The 20049-nt window shown below is 35.8% G+C and overlaps 1 protein-coding gene across 1 annotated transcript in view; it reads left to right on the top strand.

The window, feature by feature from the left end:
- LOC145674672 (dynamin-1-like protein drp-1) overlaps positions 1-20049 on the top strand; it is a 61927-nt gene that overhangs the window by 18945 nt on the left and 22933 nt on the right. Inside the window, exons 4-5 of the mRNA XM_081744898.1 lie at positions 5285-5480; positions 12113-12210. Of these exons, the coding sequence (XP_081601024.1) occupies positions 5285-5480; positions 12113-12210 (294 nt within the window). The remainder of the gene's footprint in view (positions 1-5284; positions 5481-12112; positions 12211-20049) is intronic.

Below are 20049 nucleotides of genomic sequence, written 5' to 3' on the forward strand. Positions count from 1 at the left end.
ACATTTAATAACAGGTTTACGGTCATTTTGTTCTACTTTTCTTTATATCTTCAACATCATCCCCACGGCCAAGACCTGGCTGCTTTGTCGGAGCTTTTTCACATTTTAATTAATCTATTTCTCATTTTATCCACTGCTTACCTGTGTTTGTAGAATTCTTATGTTGCTATTTCTTTCTATCCTCCATAGTCATATCCTGTACTAATTAAGGGCTGCCCCACGTGTGTTTACGTATTGCACTGTTGCCATAAAGAGAAGATTAACATGTGTTTGTGTACACACACACACACACACACACACACACATATATATATATATATATATATATATATATATATATATATAAAAGAGAACGTACAAAATCCTTTGTCCGCTCATCACGCTAATACGGCTGAACCAATTTCTTTCATTTTTGGGGGGTTATTAGGATTTGGACCCTAGATGGTTTTTATCATATCACTTTAATTTTTAATTACCAGTGTCTTGAGATAATTGACCATTCAAGTGTCCATAACGTACAAATCCTTTGTTATTAGTTCATCATAGGTAAAAATAAACGTATTTATATGCAACCCGCATGACCGTGTCACTCGGCGGGTTAACATAAATGACAGGCGATATACAGCGGAAAATAGCTTGAATCTTCTGTTTAAAATTTTTTAATTGATTTGCTTATTTTTACAGACACTTTTACAATATGCCAGCACCGGGATGACCGCAGCGAAGCGGGGAGGGTTAACATAAATGACAGGCGATATAATGTTAAGATTTACTGCAATCTTCTATGGTTTTTATCATATCACTTGAAAGCGAAAAAGTAAAAATTATCTAAGTAACAAAGTTTATTGCGTTCCGGGGTGACCGCAGCGAAGCGGGGTGAACGCTACTAGTATATATATATATATTTCTTAACACTCTCGCTGCCAAAGCTCATTTTGTGTGACTTTCACCGTGGGGCCAGGTGACTTTTTTAATTTATGTTGTTGTTTTGCCTTATTGGCCCTCTATTGGCGCCTCTGGAAGTGCCCACTCGTGGTACACGTCGCCTCAGAATGTAAGTTTACATCCTGAGGCCACGTGTACCACTGGTGGACATTGCATTTTTTCACATTTTTTTTTTTTACCTCTGTTTAGTATAAAATAAAATTCCTAATGTTTAATCATTGTAATTGTATACGTTCTTTATTGCCCAGTCAGACATTCCCTGCCTAATGCACACTCTAGCAGGTTGTAGGGCATGGAGGGATATTTTCGTTGTTATCCCAGGGATAGCATCGAAAACTGCCTGGCAACTTTTTTTTTTTTTTTTTTTTTTTTTTTTTTTTACTTTCAGTGATGTCAATCATTCCGTTCAACATGTCCACAGTAGAAGGCTATAAAATAACCACTCTGAATCTGCACAAACTTTTGTGCTACATGGTTGAACCTATTTTGGGTCATAGTTAACCTAAGATATTTGAAATATTGGGGGACGAAAACCGTTTTCAAATATTAAGGGGGACACGTCCCCTGTGGGATTGACGCCCGTGGCGCTGAGCCCTACCCCAGGCACGTAGCCAAGGGAGGTTCCGGATCCCCTCTTCGAAACCAGAAATGAAAAAATTAAGGAAGAATGAAACAAAAAGAAACGAGAAAAGGAAGAATCAGCGTTAAAAATAAAATACTACAGCAAGCGTTTGGTTACTCTCTCTTATGAGGAGCTTTGTATTACGTGCAATACATGGTGGAGAATGAGCAGGATATCCTGAAAAAGTAAGGGAATTTGCAACTTATAGAAAAGGAGGAATTCTCAGAATTTCTGCTACTAGTCAGTGAAATTTCAAGCTTTCGAAAACCTAGTGTCATTCCGTAATAGGGTGGACATTTTTTATCATATATTTTCGTCATCGCTTTTCTGCAGTTTCAAACATGTTATTTCAGAAAAGGTTTTCTACTGCTCCTTTAACCTGTCATTTGGAACAGACAGTAGTTGACGGAATAATAAAAACAAAATGTTGTGTGGAAAGAAAGTTCTGTTAACATTTAATTCAACAGAGAAAGGAACGCAGATATTGTAAAAATTTTTACAAGACATTATTGGATATGTACTTTTTATAACAGTTGAGATCATAATGAAAGGAAAATTGTTATATTTGAATGAACAAAGGAGGGAACGTAGATATTGTAAAATCTTTTTCAATATTTTTTATATTGTTTTTCTCGACATTTCTTCATAGTCTGTTATTAAAATACTTACTAACATATCCTCATTTTATTGTCCTAACAAACCAATATATGTTGCCAGTAAAATAGTTTAGAATGATCGAGCTCCTGGTGTGATAACCACAGTGTTTCATGTCACGGACCTCTTTCTTCACAAATCCTGCCTACGTGCCTACCTACTCTTTCATTGAATCATTTCCCACTGAACCCAGGCTCGAGTTTTAGAACGCCTGATAAATAAGAATTCTTACTTACGCACATATAAGCCAGTATTACTAGGTAAATACGGATTCCATACCCTTCTATTAACCATACGAAAACAACTACAGTAGGGCGTATAGTGTTTACAATTTACGAAGTAAGCATATTGAAGAGAACAACGAGTCTTGTCTCCCCACCTTGTTTCCCCTCCTTACATCTAAATGCAAAATGGAAGTAAGTCTTACCACGGATGCTTCCAAAGTTGAACCTTGAATCTGGTTACAACCTGTATATTTTCTGAAAGGGTTTGTCGAGCAAGTTCTAAAACAGGTTTCAATTACTTGCCCGGATGAGGCGCCTCTTTATATGGAGGGTTCATATATGTCCAGCTTCCAGCAACTTCCTAAAAGTGAGTTACGTGGCCCTCACACCTTAAAAACAAAGGCCATGAGCTGGCAACACCATCTTGCCAGGACCGTGACGTGTGAGTTAGATAGTCAAAAACACACATGGCCAAAAACAAAAGCTAAGCTCCGGAAAACAACATCCACCCGGAGCCGCCTTCCCTCTCATTATCCGAGCCTTGTTGTTGCGAGAGGGCTTAAAGTCTGAAGGGTGACCAATCGGGTAATTTATAGCAACAAAGAAAGAGCTGTTCGGACCGAGTAAATGGGCTCAGATTACCACCATGACTAGTTTTCACCTAATTAGTAACTCAAAATGTATTGAACGTTTTTGTACCGTGCGACCTATCAAACAACTCGTCTAGATGAGGAGTTGACGAATATATAATGAACGCTCGGTTCAGACAACGTGTACAGGTAAAAATGAGAAAAATATAGAAATTGAAATACGTATACCGAATGTATCACATCTAGCCAAAACAATAGGTCACATTAGTTGTGATACCAAATGACTTTCTGTTGGCTAGATATTATGGATATGCTTTTCTTCATTTTATAGGTCCACTAATATAGGATATTTATAGTGAAATAACCAATTTTTTATTTTATTTTATTACCTTAATATAGGATATAATTGGTAGTGCATATGATATTCTTAACCTACTAGTCATGCGGAACACTGATATATAGGTCAAGCTGTTCTATATATTTCCAACCCTGAGGGGGAGGGGTGACTTCCGGGCAAGGAATTGAAATCTGTTTTCGAACTTTCTCGACAAACTTTTTTCAGGAAATGTATAGGCTGTCCACAGATTCAAGGTTCAACTTTGGAAGCATTGCTTGTTAGTAATATTGGCACTTGCAGCTTCGGACTCAATAATGTTTATTTCAAAACAGGATTTCGGGTTGACCTAATTTTGCAAGGCCATTTTACACTGAAACATTATTACTATTATGTACAGTATATAGTGCTACAACTTTGTAATCGGGATTTGTCCTTTATATTATATTTTAAACTACGATCAAGTACGATTATGCCAGTTTGTCGCCTTTCCAAAATCGTGTTGTTTACTAGGTATTCTACTTGTAATCTGATTACTTAGCTTACCCTGCTGTAAGAATTGGTGACGGTTAAAAGAAAGTTTTTCGGCTTCAAGGTGAGGTACTGCTGGAATAGTTGAATAAAGAAAACATTTGAGAAACAACTATAAATTTATTATAATTCAGCAGTAGGCCTGTCCTATGTAGTGTGTGGCATCTTTGGTACATTGTAGTGTATATTTATTTCCGTATCATAATATTTATCTAAGAAGCATTTTGACGAGATACGCTTACTGCACAAAAGAGATCAGATGTGTAGAATTGGCATAGCCAAAGAAGCATTCAACAAGAAAAGGTCACTCTTAACCAGCAGCCTTAATATTGGACTGTACGGCTCAGAAACTTGGACATTTCAGAAGTTAGAGAAAAAATATTTAAAGATCTTCGAAATGTAATGTTGGAGGAAGATGGAGAAGATAAAATGGAAAGAGAGAGTAACAAACGAAACTACTTTGTAACGGGATAGAAGAGAAGAGGACGCTTCTAGCTACCATCCTTCGTAAGAAGGGCAATTCAATTGGACACATCTTGCAAAGAAATTGTTCAGATCACCATGGAAGAAAAGCGAGGAATAGGAACTGTGGATGATTTAAAAAATAGAAGAAACCAGTTGAGAATGCTCCAAGGCATTTCCAGAACGAACTTAAAAAGAATGGACAGATGGAGCGGAAAGGGTTAATGTCATTTTTCCTAGATGTAAAAGTATTTTTTTTTTTTTATCCGCACCTTCTTCTTCTTCTCGCAAAAATTAGCAACATATCATCTCTCTGTAACTTACAGTTCTCGAGATATGGCTGCTTAAATATCTAGAAATTCGAACTTTTTTGGCCAATATCTGGGGAACGGTGGCCAGTTGGCCAGACACTTAATCAGTGACCACCGGCTACTATTTGGTACCAAAATATTTACAATCCTTTTAGATATTGATCAACACCAATATGATCTCTCTATGACTTACGGTTCTCGTGATATGGCTCTTAAATCTCTGGAAGTCGGCCATTTTTTTTTTGGCCAATATCTCGGGAACGGTAAGAGTGACGCGAAAAATTTAATCACTTTCTCTGATAGTTTTTGATGCTCTATCGAATGCTGAGTTCAAAATTGACAAAATCACAAATAACAGACAGACGGACAGACACAGACAGAGAATTCAGTAACGAACTTTTTAAGTTCGTTGAATATTGGGAGTTAAAAGAGGAAGCTGAAGGTGGTAAAACGTGGAAGAAACATTTCCAGGCCCAATTCATTAGTCCCAGGACTTGCCAAAAGGTAGAATACTTAATAACAACATAATATGTATATAACTTATTTAGTTTTCTACTAAAATATTTAAAATTTCCAGTTTTATAAGTCAAATGAAATATTATTTATTGCAGGTCCCTTATAAAATAAGGAATCGTGTGAGGCAACAAGTGGCTAATTATCTGGAAAGACCAGACTCAATAATTTTGAGTGTAGCGCCAGCGAATCGGTACTTCGCAATTAGAAGTATAGTAAATATGGCAACATACGCAGATCGAGGTGGAAAGCGAACAATTATCGCCGTGACAAAGTTGGATCTAGTAAACCAAGGTACGTAGTTGTTTCTTCTGTGATTAATTGTGGTTAATGTTAAGCGTTAAAAGCGCTTTGCTAATTACTAACATTCAAATTATCGAATATTTGTAATATTGAAAAAATCAATCGTGCAAAACTATTGAACATGAAGAAGCTAATGTAATGACCAGTAGATTTTAAGGCAGCGTATTATTTGGGTGATTTGAATTAAGGCACAAAATCATATACACGAGTAATAGCCTTAATTATCTGTTCACATGTAAAGAAGTTTGTGATCTTCGTTTGTTTTGATTTGATTATTTTTACACGTTCACTAAAATCTTAGTTTTATTTGTTACGCAAAATGCGTCATTAGTAACATTTTCTTCTTAAGCTTTTATCCGTTCTTTATCACAATCACCATCTTTTTTTAATTTTTTTTTTATCATAATGATTATGTTTTTGTGTCAGTATTCCATTCGGCTTCTCGATAAAAAGAGCAAATCAAACTGCATTCTTCTGTTTTGCAGTCTGTCGAACATTAAACAAATCTTGCTCTTCAAATTCCAAACACAATGTTGAAAAGTTCAACTTAGGCATGTTTCTTACGATTTAATTCAATGTTATTTTCAAAGGAGTATGCGATTGTTCGAATTATCAAAAATTTCCAATTATTCAGGTTAGAATTAATGAGAATACGATGTGTGTTATCACTACAATGCAGGGGGCTCAGTGCTATAGTAGTTATCTCTGGTACGTGGGGTCCCTGGTTATTGGAAATAGGCTACCCAATATGGCGGCCGTAGTGACCAAACCCGACGCGGGATTTTTTGGGGACTTTCTCTGAGTTACCGAATAGAGTATCGTGATCATTTTAGAAAAGGTTTCGGCTAATTTTTTTGAATGTCCAGCTTCAAACCTAATTGCACTGTACTATGAGGAGACCTCTTGCGAATGCGCCTTCGTGGCTAAGAGGTTAGTGTACACGCCTTTGTCGTGGGGGACCCGGGTTCGATTCTCGTTGGGAGCTCATGTGGTTCGGATTCCACGATAATCAGTATGTCCACGTCTCATACAGCCTCGCTGCTGAACGGGACGTTAAACTCAAAATCACTTCACCTCACCTATTGCGAGTGCTACTAATGAATATATCTCGATGCCAGGTTAAGTACATAGGTTGTCTTTTTATTATTATTATTATTATTGTTATTATTATTTACCAGAATGAAATCGTTGTAATTTCTTTGATTACCTCTGGTGCTTGGGGTCCCTGGTTCGATCCCGGCAAGTAAATTTGTGGTGGGCAACATTGTTTCCGTGGGTTTTCGCGGGGTATTCCCATTTTCCCATTCCACCAATTTTTCCATCATCATTCACTTGTTTTAATCATCGTCTTCGTTAGCCTAAAGTGCATAATCGTGGGACGTGAAGAGCATTAAAGTCCATTATTCCACCAATTTTTCCATCATACTCCGGCGAAATAATGGACTTTAATGCTCTTCAACGGAGGAAATGAATCGTTGTTGGTCAACTAAATACATAGAATGCATAGTTCGTTGCTCTGAATTTCAAGCTCGTGACGTGCTGCAAATATAATCCTATCACGTTCGTAAATGTTGAATGACAGTTTTCAAACGTATCTTACGGACAGTTGGCATAACTTGCGTGTCGACAACTTTAAAACTTATGATGATACCATGCAGCCAAAAGTGAACCACGTATTGTATAGGATGATTACTGTATCAAATGGCAAGGTTCCTAATAGGATTTTTTTAAACATTGTTTTTTTTTTCTGAATTCTTTAGCGTATTTTCTCTGCAGTTTCATGCTTATGATATTAACATTTGTACGATTTGTAATTTTCTTTCTTTTTCAGTGTTCATGTTATTGTTAATTTTGAAGTCGTACCTACTAATTAATGTTATTTACAATTCTTGATGGTAGTTACCGCATTTAGTGTGAACTTCTGGTAAATTAATGGTACAAAAATATTATGAATATTTTGATTTTTTTTCTATGTAAACTGCCATTTATAAATTTATTTTACCTGACCATTTTTTTTCTCATAACTGATGTTTACATCTCTATATATAAAATTAATAATATTGACTGACTAATCAATCCCCAACCGCTCAAGCTAGAAGCTTAAATTTTGCGGACATAGGATTTGTTACGTAAGGTACCACTAAGGAAGGACTTTGGAAATTCGACGGAAAGCGAAGGGAGAGGGGTGGAGTTATCAATTATTATAGTAAAATCCCACGATTATACTCTTTAGGCTAAGGAAGGCGATGATTAAGGCAAGTGAATAATGATGATAGAATTGGTGGAATGAGAATGAGGGAGGAAACGGGAGTACCCTGAGAAAACCCATGGACACGATGTTGTTCACCACAAACTTACTTGTCCGTGGATTGAACCAGGGACTCCATGCAGTAGAGGTAAGCGCTGTACCACTGAGCCACCGTGCCTCTCCCCATTTCACGTTTTTGAACTTTCGAGGATTCCGAGATATGGATCTCTTCTTGTAATTAATAGCAGTCCCCTTCCAACGCGAACTTTCAATATGTCCACATCCCGCAATCTGAAATACCATAACAATTAATTCATCCCTTTTCACTTGAAATTTCCATAAATCCTCCTTCAGTGGTACTTTTCATCACAAATCCTATGTCCTATGCAAATTTCAAGTTTGTCCATTAACCCATTAGTGCACAAAGTTTATCAGCTATGTTATTTCAGATTATTTGGTTGTTTTTCATGCAGGGGACTGCTATGAACAGATTTTGATCAATATATATTTTTGTTACGTCATAATAGGGTAGTTACGTAACGTCTGATAAATCGGACGCTGTGCACCGATAGTCACTTAAATCATTAGGACCCGTTTTATAATGATTCTGTACTTCCTTAAAATGTTCTTACAACAAAAGACGGTAATATACATAATTTTGAATAACGAAGAACGCATTATCTATCTATCTATCTATCTATCTATCTATCTATATATATATATATATATATATATATATATATATATATATATATATATAGATAGATAGATAGATAGATAGATAGATAGATAGATAGATAAAATTAGAAACGAAGAAAAAGAAAACAAAATTTAGAGTTATTACAGGATTGTTCTCAATTCATATACATTTTTTATTCTTACATTACATTATCATTTTACTGATAATACGCATGGAAATATTTAGGATGAACTCCTCTAAGGCACTTATGAACTTAGATTTTCCTGAGCATTTATTATAAGCACATTTTCGTTCAGTTTTGCTTACTATTGGCCAATGATCATAGCGATCATTGCGCTCATCTTGAAGGGCCTTGTTTATTGACTTTCCTTGTCGAAACACTGTTCTGTACTTCGTCAATAATGAAAGAGCATTTTAAAACTTAGAAGTGAAACAATGTATTTCTTGGGTTGAAGCTTCTTGGCCAATAACCGAGAATTCACAACTGAAACAAATCGGAAATATGCAAATATTGGCCACTATCATTTTCGCTTTCTTGTTCTTGTTCAGTACGATACCACACTGATTTAGTAAATCTACTCCTTCAGTACGATACCACACTGAAGTACGATACTCCTTCAGTACGATACCACACTGATTTAGTAATAAGTACAGACAATCAATATTATCGAGTCAACCACAGAAAACGTAGAAGAATAGATAGTAGAATCACAAACTACTAAGAATTAAAGGGCTGAAAACATACAGTTTCTTCGAAAAATAAATAAAAGCACGCGTTCGATTTATCGGACGCTGTGCACTAATGGGTTAAACAGTTTCACCTAGGCGTTTATCAGTCAGTCAGAACTTTCTTTTATATAAAGAGATAACATCACAATTTTACATTCAAAACAAACAAACAAAAAGTGTTAAACAGAAGACAATAATAAAATTAAGAAAACAGCGGCTTAGAATGTAGTAATTATCAGTTTGCATCATTCTCGGCACAATGTTAGGTCTGGGTATGTCATTTAATGTATTTACTTAGGTGCGGTGAAAAGGGAACGCAAAATAGGGACACCGAAATTCGAACTTAGCGCCACCCACAAATGGTCTGATCAATTTGGAGTGTTTTTGTTATAAAGTTAGTTATTCAATCTTGGAAAATTTACGGATATTTATTTTGACGCGGAGCACGAGTGACGAAGAGAGGTTGTGTCTGGTAGAATTCAAAAGTATTCATTTTGGTGTCGGAAAACAGAAACATGCGACTTCGGTGGCTTAAAATTTACATTCAACGTATCATCCAAAATTGTTCGACCGATTGTGAACATTCTTAGTACAAGAGTAGATCTTGGACATTGAAAAATTCATAGCAGTATATATTCATGTTATTACGGAAGTCGAAAGGGTTACGAAAAAAAAAAAACAACATAAAACACTTTTAAATCAATTTATTTTCGTCTCGTCTTGGCACCAATTCCTCCTGGAGAACTTCAGAACAAATGACGATTAATTTATGTTGCAACGATCCTTAATACTTCCGACATCGCGCCAAAGGATTCTATGTTCACTGCTATCAAGGCTTATCGTTTCCGTACTTTGGACCAATCATAATGTCAGAGCATATCTCAAAATTCGGTTGATGGCAAGTTGGGGAATTTCACCGTGCAGGGAATACTCTGTACACCCATTGAACATTACACGAATCTCCGTACGCTAACCATATAGCCATGTGGGCTGTCTGATATTATTTACGAAGTATAAACAGAGACGGAGGTATAAAGTAGGTATTAAAAATGCATATGGTATGCTTTATAATAGTTATTGCTTCATTGCGCTGTAAGTTGACCACTTTTCAATTGGACCGATAGTGATCATCGAAGATAGACGTTATGAAGTACTGAAGACAGTATGCCAAAACACTGAGACCGCTGGTGACTGTATGAATAATGCACGTGCCTTTGATAGAGGAGAATCGCGTTTCCATTCCACCATAAACTGTAGGTACACGTCTCATATATCCTCGCTGCTGAAAGGGACGCTAAGCTACAAATTTACCAACCAATCTACTATATAATGTAGCATAATAAAGTAGGAATCCCTTATCAATATGCAACCCCTACACCTTCGTCATAGTTGGATTGACTAATGTTAGAATATAACTCGTGACCTACTGTACAATCTAGCATAAAGTAGGAATCTCCTATCAATACGCAACCCAATGCACCTTTATTGGGTTGACTGATGTTTAGGATATAACTCGTGACTTACTGTATAATGCGAGAAACTCGGATTCAATTCCCGGCTGGAGCTCACATGGTTCGGATTCCACGTTTCATATAGTCTCGCTGCTGGAAGGGACGCTAAGCTTCAATCTAATCAGGAATTATAACAATCATCTCACTTTAAACTCTTATTCCTGAAATTACGTCTGCACTTGAATATTGACGCAGCGTATCGAGTACGTATTTAGCTGATCTAGTATAGTATATCCAGTTTAAAGAAAGAAAGAAAAAAAAGTTAAAGAGAAGCCAGCAAGAGAAGGTCTCTAACAGCTCACAGACACGTTGCCATTACTACCCTTTCAAAGCTTTTTTCGGTGCATCTATAAAGGCAATTTAATTAATGGTGTAAGGCAGATGACTGTGGTTGCACTAGTACCAAAGTAGGGATTGCGTTTTCCCACCACATGTAATAAGAAATGTCAGAGACAATCTCTTGTTTACCCTGCTATAGCACAACAACGAAAAGCATCACCATGAGTTGGCAATCTTTCCTATCGGAACAAAAGAGTGTACAATAAACAAGTGAAGCATTGACATATTTCCGCCAGTATTTATTGTTCATTTGTTTCCGTTGGATTTAGAAGTCGTGAGCATTATATGGAACTTATAATGGTTATGTTTTGCATTGGCTTATAAATATTATAATGATAGAGAGAATTGCAATTTTTGTTCAAGTTTCTGAAAGAAGGAAGTTTAAAGAACAAATAAATCAAGGCAGGAAAACATTAAAGTTAACGTATTAATGTAAATTCAACGTATTCTTGCAAAGCATTTCACCGGCTTTAATAGTTTATTGATCCACTAAATAAAGTCAGGTATCACTTATGCTCAATGTGACTCTTTATGCATAGATAAAAGCAAACGGGATATTAACATCCAAAAAAAAGAACACATTAAGACAATCATAAAAGTCTCAAGAAGACTTGTCGGGATTGTCACTTGACCTAAAACAACATACACACAATATTAAATAGGTTAATGTGATAGGTTCAGAAAAAAAAAAAAAAAAAAAAGGAAGTTTAAAGAATCATTCTTTATTCATAAATGTAAACCGACTTTAAATCTGGATTGTGGCAACATTGATAAAATCTGGTACCTACCCTTGGTGTATATTTTGGATCTGGCAATACTGACGTAGCATAGACACCGTGTTTCTTTCAACTCAGCGCATTCTTTCTCTCGTCCATTGTGCTCTGCTCGGTTTTGGTATCCATCTCACGTTATATTCATTTGGTGGTTTATATTTCTTTTTGTGGATATATTTTTTCTCATCCATTTTTGTTACCTTACGACTTAAGCACGAAAGATTTAGGAATCACAGTTTAAATTCAAATGAGTATTAACTAGTAATTATAATGTGGCATTTTGTTGTAATGCAAGATGTTTTGTTTTTTCATGTCATGAAAAGATATAGGGGATGAAATATTGGCTGACGCCTACAGTGTACCCAACACAGCAGTTGTAGGAACAAGTAACCCCTCGACCACAGATATGGTTAATATGAAGGTAAGTACATTATGTAAATACAATCTATTGCCCATACATAAAAAATACACAGGAATAAGCATATACCCTTCTTTCATAAACCACTTTCTGCTCCTAGCAGAGCTGACGCTAATGTCGGTTGTTTTCGATTACTTTCATATATCGTCAGTCATCCGTCTCCTTTAGCTTGTAGGGCATAAGTGTGGGACGTAAAACAAAAATACTTTTTTTTCTTTGAGTTGTAAGGACATAGTTATTTTTTATTATTTTTTAGAGCTTAGCGTTGTTGTAACACAAGTTGATAAATATTTATTGGATAGATATTTATTCTAATTGATAGATATTTATTTGTCTTAATTTTTCGTTTCAAAATGAATCAAAACTTTGATTGCTGATAATATTAGCAAGATTGAAATACCAGTATTCTATAACCAAGGTGTTCGGAAACAACAAACAAAAATTAAAAAGAAAAAAAAAAAAAAAGAAAGAAAGAAATTCTCACACGAAAACAGGAAGAAAATTAAAGATCAATATGTGTGCACAAATGTGTCATTTTGGAGAGAACGATAAAATGAGGAGTCGTAACTCGGGAACGAAATGTCGCATGGAGGGTGGGTAAGAAGATATAGTGCTTATTTCGAACCTATATGTCATTAATATAGCAGTAAATGTAGAATAGGGAGCAGCGGTAGACTAGGTCAACCTCGAAACATGGATGGAGATTTGTGAGTTTGAGAAACAGAAACAAGCCTATTGAATCGAACTGAAATCCTCCAGGTGGGCAAAGCTGTAATATACAGCCTCTGTTGCCAAGCCAAGCCTCTCTCTGGCAGACCTCGGTCACTAAATATAGTATCTTTATCCCTCAGACAATGGGCTATTCACTAATGGTTCAGATCCTGCCAGTAGTAACCAAGGTAAAATCAGCGCGGCTAAATCATGCTCAGGTGGCTTCAGAGGAAGCAGAACACCATTGAAATGACCCACGTGTTTCTTTGTTACATGAGAGGGAAAGATCATCAAGTTTTTCTAGTTCACGATAGTTTTCCGGTTGACCTGCTGGAAAAGAAAACTGTTGCAATTTTTTACCCTCTTGTTCAGAAAGTGATATACAAATTTAACCAACACTTTGCATGATCTTTATACCTCCATATTTAATATGTTGGAGTACTTTAAAAGGACTATTTTAGTGGGTTTTATGTTAGTATTACTTCCACTGTTACTGATTTAGCAAAATTTATCCATTTTTTATTATAAGTTTAGGGGTGACAACAGGCCCGAAACCAGCCACAGAGGTTTATATGTTAGAACGGGCCAAGACATTAAAAAATTCTCTTACAAGTATCTACATTGTGTTTTTTGTATTAATAATAGCAGTTTGTATTGAGATCTAGAGGGACCACGAAAAGTTTAGGGGGTCCAGGCTCCCCCCTAGCTCCCTTCTGGTTGGGGACCTGGAAGGCAAGAGTGCGTCCTGTTGACATCACACTCGTACTGTTTATGGCGTGTTTGGAGTATTATTTATGAGTGCGGTTAGGATAAATTTTCTGTAGAGAACAAAGGAAGCCAGTTGGGGACGATTTGAACGTGGCAAGTATACAAAGTACCACATACAAGTTGAGCTGTGCCAAGCCATGTCTCTGCGTGGTCACCAAAGTTAACGAACTTTATTTCAGGCTGTCAACAAAACGAGAAATGTCAGGGAATTTTAGAAATCCTGTAAAACTCAGGGAGTTTCGATTGGTACGAATGACGATTTCAGATGTTGTTGAGTGATTTTTTTAAAAATTTTATTTTATTGGGCAACTTTAGATCTAGAAACTTATCTTTGTTCTCCACTATCAATGTTAATAAATGTACGTTCTGCAACTGTGCGCACTACCTTTTACATTTCGATTGTGTAGTGTATTATCCACAAAATGCGGGTGGCTCAATGATGCAATGGTTAATTCATTTTCGACGCGTACACAATTCCAAGCTTTTTTGTTTTTCGTTCCCACGTTTGTAACCACTGTAATTATGGACTTATATTTTAAAGAGGGGCGTAAGAAATCTAAATGAGCCACTATAGTTAACATTATTCTCAAAGTAGACAATGATTTTTCCTTCTGGATAAATCGTACATTTGTTCTATTTTTCTTGTGCCAACAGCTCGCAATCTGTACCCTAGAGATTTTACATTGTGTATAACTCTTTTGTTCATTCATGACGTGGTAATGGTATCAGTTTACCTAGAGATGTGGCCCTGTAGAAAAAGGTTCCTTAGATGTTACTTCGTGAAATATTAGATTTCACTCTAAATATTCTAGTGACCCCATATTCTTAATCTATACCTTTCCACTACTTTGTCTTTAAATATTACTACAGTTTTCTTATTAACAGTGGACTTCACAATATTCCTTTCGCTACATGCATTTGTTTAGGAGAAAAAAATGGCGATCACCATGGTAACGAAGAGAAAATGACATCACTATTTCAGTCTATTACTGAAATGGTTGCGATTTTAGGAGAAGTGCTGATAAAGTTCCACTCAGTACATGTACAAGGTCAATACCCAGTGGATAGCCAGACTAATTTCATCGAACCTTTGATCCTTAAGTATGGGATGCTTAACCGGATATCGAAGTGTATTTTCTAAGTGTTACACATTTGTAGATACGTATTTTATCATTATCCACCAATAGTTATACACATAGGTGGACATCCTCATGGGGTTACCTCTCAACTCCTCACTCTAAAAGTCAGTGTGTGAGGGGTTTAAGGTGGCGTGACAGTGAGGTTGAATGAAATTGAGGGGCTGTAAGGGTGAATTAAGGGGTAGTAATATTCCGTGAGGGTGACGACGAACGAGATTGAGGGAAAGTGAGTGACGTTATGGGTTGGCGAGGGTGAGCGACGTTGAGGGCAGGTTTATGACGAGAGAGATTCGTAGAAAGTGCCCACCTATGGTTATACATTCGTAATGATTTATTAATCATGATGCAGGGTTCCCACTCGTCCTGGAAAACCTGGAAATGTCCTAGAATTGATTTTGTCCTGGAAACATCCTGGAAATGTCCTTCAAATTGCATTTCCGTCCTTTACAGAAATACTGAATGTCAGATTTTTCATAATTATAATGAAGATTTTAATTGATTGCTATTCCGGTTTTTGTGCTGAATAATAATTTGTCATGATCCTACATGTGTGGGTGGTTGGTGGGCATTGTTTCTCCCAACAGGGTGGTTGGCTGGGAGAACTTCTCTCTTTTTTCTTTCATCCACTAGTTTGTCAAGCCATTCATGGATGCTGTCTTCACTAGCACTATCCTCCAGAAACTGTGCTTTGTGCCAGTATCAATCCTCCATAATTAGTCTATTTTCGCAACAGTACTTACTTTTCAGTAAAACATCATATGAATGCTATTTGTGACAAGGTATTCTCTAGGTGTAGCTCAATTCTCTGCTATACCAAAGAAACTAAGTTTTGCTAAGTTGTTTAAAAAACTTAAACTTCACCAGCGTCACCACCACACTGGAACTACTATAAAACTAGAACAGGGTGTCTATCGGTCACGAAAGTCACGAAATCAGAAAACGGACATGAAAAAAAAAAAAAAAAAAAAAAGTTACAAAATTTAGCTTTTGGGTCACGATATTTTTTTTTTTTTTTTATCGGTACTCTCAGAGACATAAGAAATAAGTAGAGACTGGAAAATATTGTTCTATAAAACGTGAAAATTCACTACCAAAAATGTCTATGGTTGGCTTTAGACGCTACCAAATCGCAAGCAAAGCACGCTTCTATCGCATGTATGAAAATTCGACCTAATTCGCTCTTGAAAATTTTACGAAATTTTATGGTTTGATAAAGAAAATCACGAAAAAATTAGAAATTCCATTTTGGAATTTTAGTAGACACCCTGCGGAACGATTTCAGCGATCGCTATCAGGCTACAGCTGGTCATCTCCTCTTCTTTATCTTGCGTGGAGCTCTAGGAGTTAACTAACCCAAATCCTTTAGCATGCTGTAAAAATTAAAATTTTTTTAAAAAATATAGAGATCCCTGTTTGGGCTCTTAAATTTTGTGAGACGCAGGGGGTGCTTGGGTTTGAGTCCGGTTGCGCCAAATTTTGTAAATGTAAATAGAATTTAGAAAAGTCTCTGGTTCGGATCGCCAAATAGTATTATAACGTGAGATTACGAAGAAACAAAGGTTACGTGTTCGGGCATCAAATTTCCAAAGAGAGAAATTTGAAACGTACTGATTTTGGAATTCGATTCATTAATTTTGATTTGCGTATTTGATATTAAAAGGAAAGAATAACGAATGCAATCACGGATTTGTCTTATACTGCATTAGAAAAATGAATTCCTGGCATTCCACTTAAAGGGGAATGGTGTCGACAAGTGGTGACTCATCTGCCTATCCCAAAAATAACCGAAAGAAAATGAATGACGGTTTTGGAGAAGTGAAGTTGACTCCACGGGGCTCGAACTTCAGTTCTCCAAATTCAAAGTACGGGTTTTTTGAATAATTCTGAGTTAAAAAAAATAGTACTCCTATCTAAAAAAGAATGAGCTTAATAAACATTTAAGCTTTTTAAATATAGAGCAAGTCAAAAAGTACCATGCACGTTGTTACTGTTATCACCCATCATGTCACAGGACCATCTTTTTTAGGTACTGTTTTTCTATAGCATTGGGATCATTGCGCAATGGGAAGTTGTTAATTTATTCGCATCTTAATAAAACATAATGTTCTTTTGTTCAAAAATAAAAATACTGTAAGTATTATGTTTAAAAAGAGTTTAATAAAGATATTTTTAAAAAACTCGTAAAAATGTAACATTTTCAATATTTTGACAAATTTTAGGCCCTATGCGCGACCGGAAGATATCAACTGATCTAAACCAAATTAAAATACAATGTTTTTAGGCTCTATTTGAAGACGTTAAAAACTCTTACATTACGAAAACATTAAATTCAAAAATTTAAAAAAATAATCGCAAAAATTATTTTTTTTTCATATTTTGTCAAATTTTAGGGTCTATGCGCGACCGGAAGATGTCAACCGATTTTGATAATTTTTAAAAATTTTTCTTTGTCTATATAATTCGCAACTTTTCCGCGCTATTACAACTTCGAAATAAAAAAATGAGTTTTTTCGGCCTACCCTAATACACATACTATATAAATTAAAAAAAAAAAATGAAATGAAATAAAAATTATCATACAAAAACTAACTACATACAGGTATTATACTCAAATATAATACACAAACAATAAAATACTATTATTGGCCAATTGATTAAAAAAAAACACTGTCGACATTTTTAATTCTCAATGATTCTCAATAATTCTCAAGTTTCTCCATAGCTATGAACCCCATCTGCGCTCGTTGCTCAGATAGGTACCTCTGAAAACAATTTTACTCGAGTGTCCTAACTTGTTTACATTATTTACGGAATTATTAATATATATCGTGATAAGAAGATATACACTTATTTGTCTACAACTTGCTTGAAATAGCACGACTTTGGAAATCCCTTAGCAATGGTTGCTTTTAATAATATTAATAATTCACGATTTACAATAAAATGATATCGAGCTTGCTCGATGCTTTAGCACCTTAGTACAACCTTTCCTTAGACAACTTATACAAAAATTAGAATCTGCACAACTATATTTTTACGTTAGATTATGATTTTATCAAGATTGAAGTTATACTGTATGCAAACATCTTACACGCAATTTATATATAAAAAAATATAATTACTCACACTTGATATTGATAAATATTCAGTTACATATTAATGATGACAATGACACCTTCCAGAATTTTAATATTTACAAATGACAATTTCAAATAAGTGCACGATGAAATATTTAACTCAGATATGCGGATTTCATCAGTAAAATAATCAAAAATTCATTGTAGTAATTCAAGAATTGAATCCATAATTTCTAAAGCAAATAAATTAATTTTAGAAATGCAATCAAAGTTAGATTATTTCTCTATATCTTTTAAAAAAATAATGTTCTTAAAATTTACGGATAGTTCCGTATAGATAAACAATGTTCCGAAGTTTTTAGAAAAAAAAATGTAGGTATGGAGAACATCACGAATCCCGGAAATTGGCTCTGTTTTTCCTCAATAAAGAAAATATTAAAACTGTTCATCCTACCTTCTGAAGACTTTCCTCCTCCGCCTATGTATCCACACTTTATATGAAAACTGAACTTTACTTTCCGGAGTACCACAGTGGTTCCTAGTGTCCATTTCCAAGTCTTGTGGTAGCCTCTCCCGCTCAGTTTCCTGGGTTCAAATTCCGGAAAAGAAGTCCTCGTGTGGCTGGAAGTCCTTGTCTCTCTCTCTTTTTCTGGTAGGGCATCTGTCTCGGTTGACGGGCCTCGAACTCGTGTCTATGTCCCTCCCTATTTTCATGGTGTTAGGATGCAGCGATACGTGTACTTGCAAGTGTTTATCCATTGGCACGTACATCTTCATTTAAAATAGCACAGTTTTTATTAAGCACGACAGCACCACAAACTTTCGCCTATTCCTCTTTCACTTATAGCATAGTGCTAAACTTTTCCGCTGCACGCAGCTCACACTAAAATAACTTAATTCATCGAATAAAATGGAGCGTCACAATTAAATCCTGATAATAAAGTAACCGTTATAACGTATGAAATATTTACAAGAGAAAAATCGATAACGACCGTAGTTATGGACGAAGTGTGGGCACTGAGCCGGCAGCTAACCCGGTTTTAGCCTGCCATGTTTATAGTATAAAATACTTTAAAAAAATATAAGTTCCTTCCGGAATACGATTTGACGTGCTATAGATGTTCTCGGTACGAAAGACGATCTTGGAGTCCGTTCCTCTTCCGCTGAGGCGTTTTCCGAAGTTTTCTTAAAAAAAAAAAAAGAAAAAACGCTTCTTTTTTTTTCTTTGTTAAATTTGAATTTTTGGTTCTGATTTGCTGCCGTGGGTCCGTGACACAATTTTCAAAAAAAAAAAAAAAAAAAAAAAAAAAAAAAAAAAAAAAAAACCGGTTAGTCGCGTGGCTTGGCTTTCTAGCGTCGTTTTCTTGTTGGTACGTGATTTTGGTGAACTTCATATGCACTTGAAAAGATGCAAGATAAAAATTTTTTTGTTCCTGGCTGTCTGCTGCGTGCGATTCACAAGATTTGTATACTTATGTCCTGAGAAATTCTGGCTTCATTAACAATATCAGTGCATTAGCGGTGAGTCAGAAGGCGCTATTGTGGGTGGTCTTTGAGCTCGTACAGGTAAAAGCTGAAGAGTGTGGGCTGCCGCCTTAATAATTCTTTTTTTTTTTTTCTGAGCTACAAAGAAAATTCTCTACCTGCAAAAAACAAAGGATTCGCTTTGCAGAAAAATGAAACAAAATAAAATATGCTTCTTGAGTTTTTAAATTAACTGGATTTAAGTATTTATTTTAATCTAAATACATGAGTAGTTAATCATGCGTGTGCAAGTAATTGTCAATGCTCGGAGCTCTGTGACTTTTAACCCCCTCTGCTTCCGTGGAGCATTGGAGATCCTAAATATACTCCACCTTAACTTCCTTTGGAGCTCTGTATATATCCTTCCCTAAGCTGCTCAAGCCTTGGTTCACCTTCTTTTACCCAGTATTAGAGAATTGTTTGTATTACTCCATTTATAATGAGATTTTATAATAAATTCGTTAGTGGGAGATAATTTGCTCTACTTATACCTGCATAAGCAAAACTTTACAGTATTAGCATACGTCATTGCGCACTGCTGGTAAAGATGTCAAAGTATTTGAACTTATGCTCCCAAACAACTAGACTGTTGGAACAATGCAGCTTGAATATGACAAAATACC

Source organism: Thermobia domestica, chromosome 17 (genome assembly GCF_964235325.1).
Source record: "Thermobia domestica chromosome 17, izTheDome1.hap1.1, whole genome shotgun sequence".
Lineage (NCBI taxonomy): Eukaryota > Metazoa > Arthropoda > Insecta > Zygentoma > Lepismatidae > Thermobia > Thermobia domestica.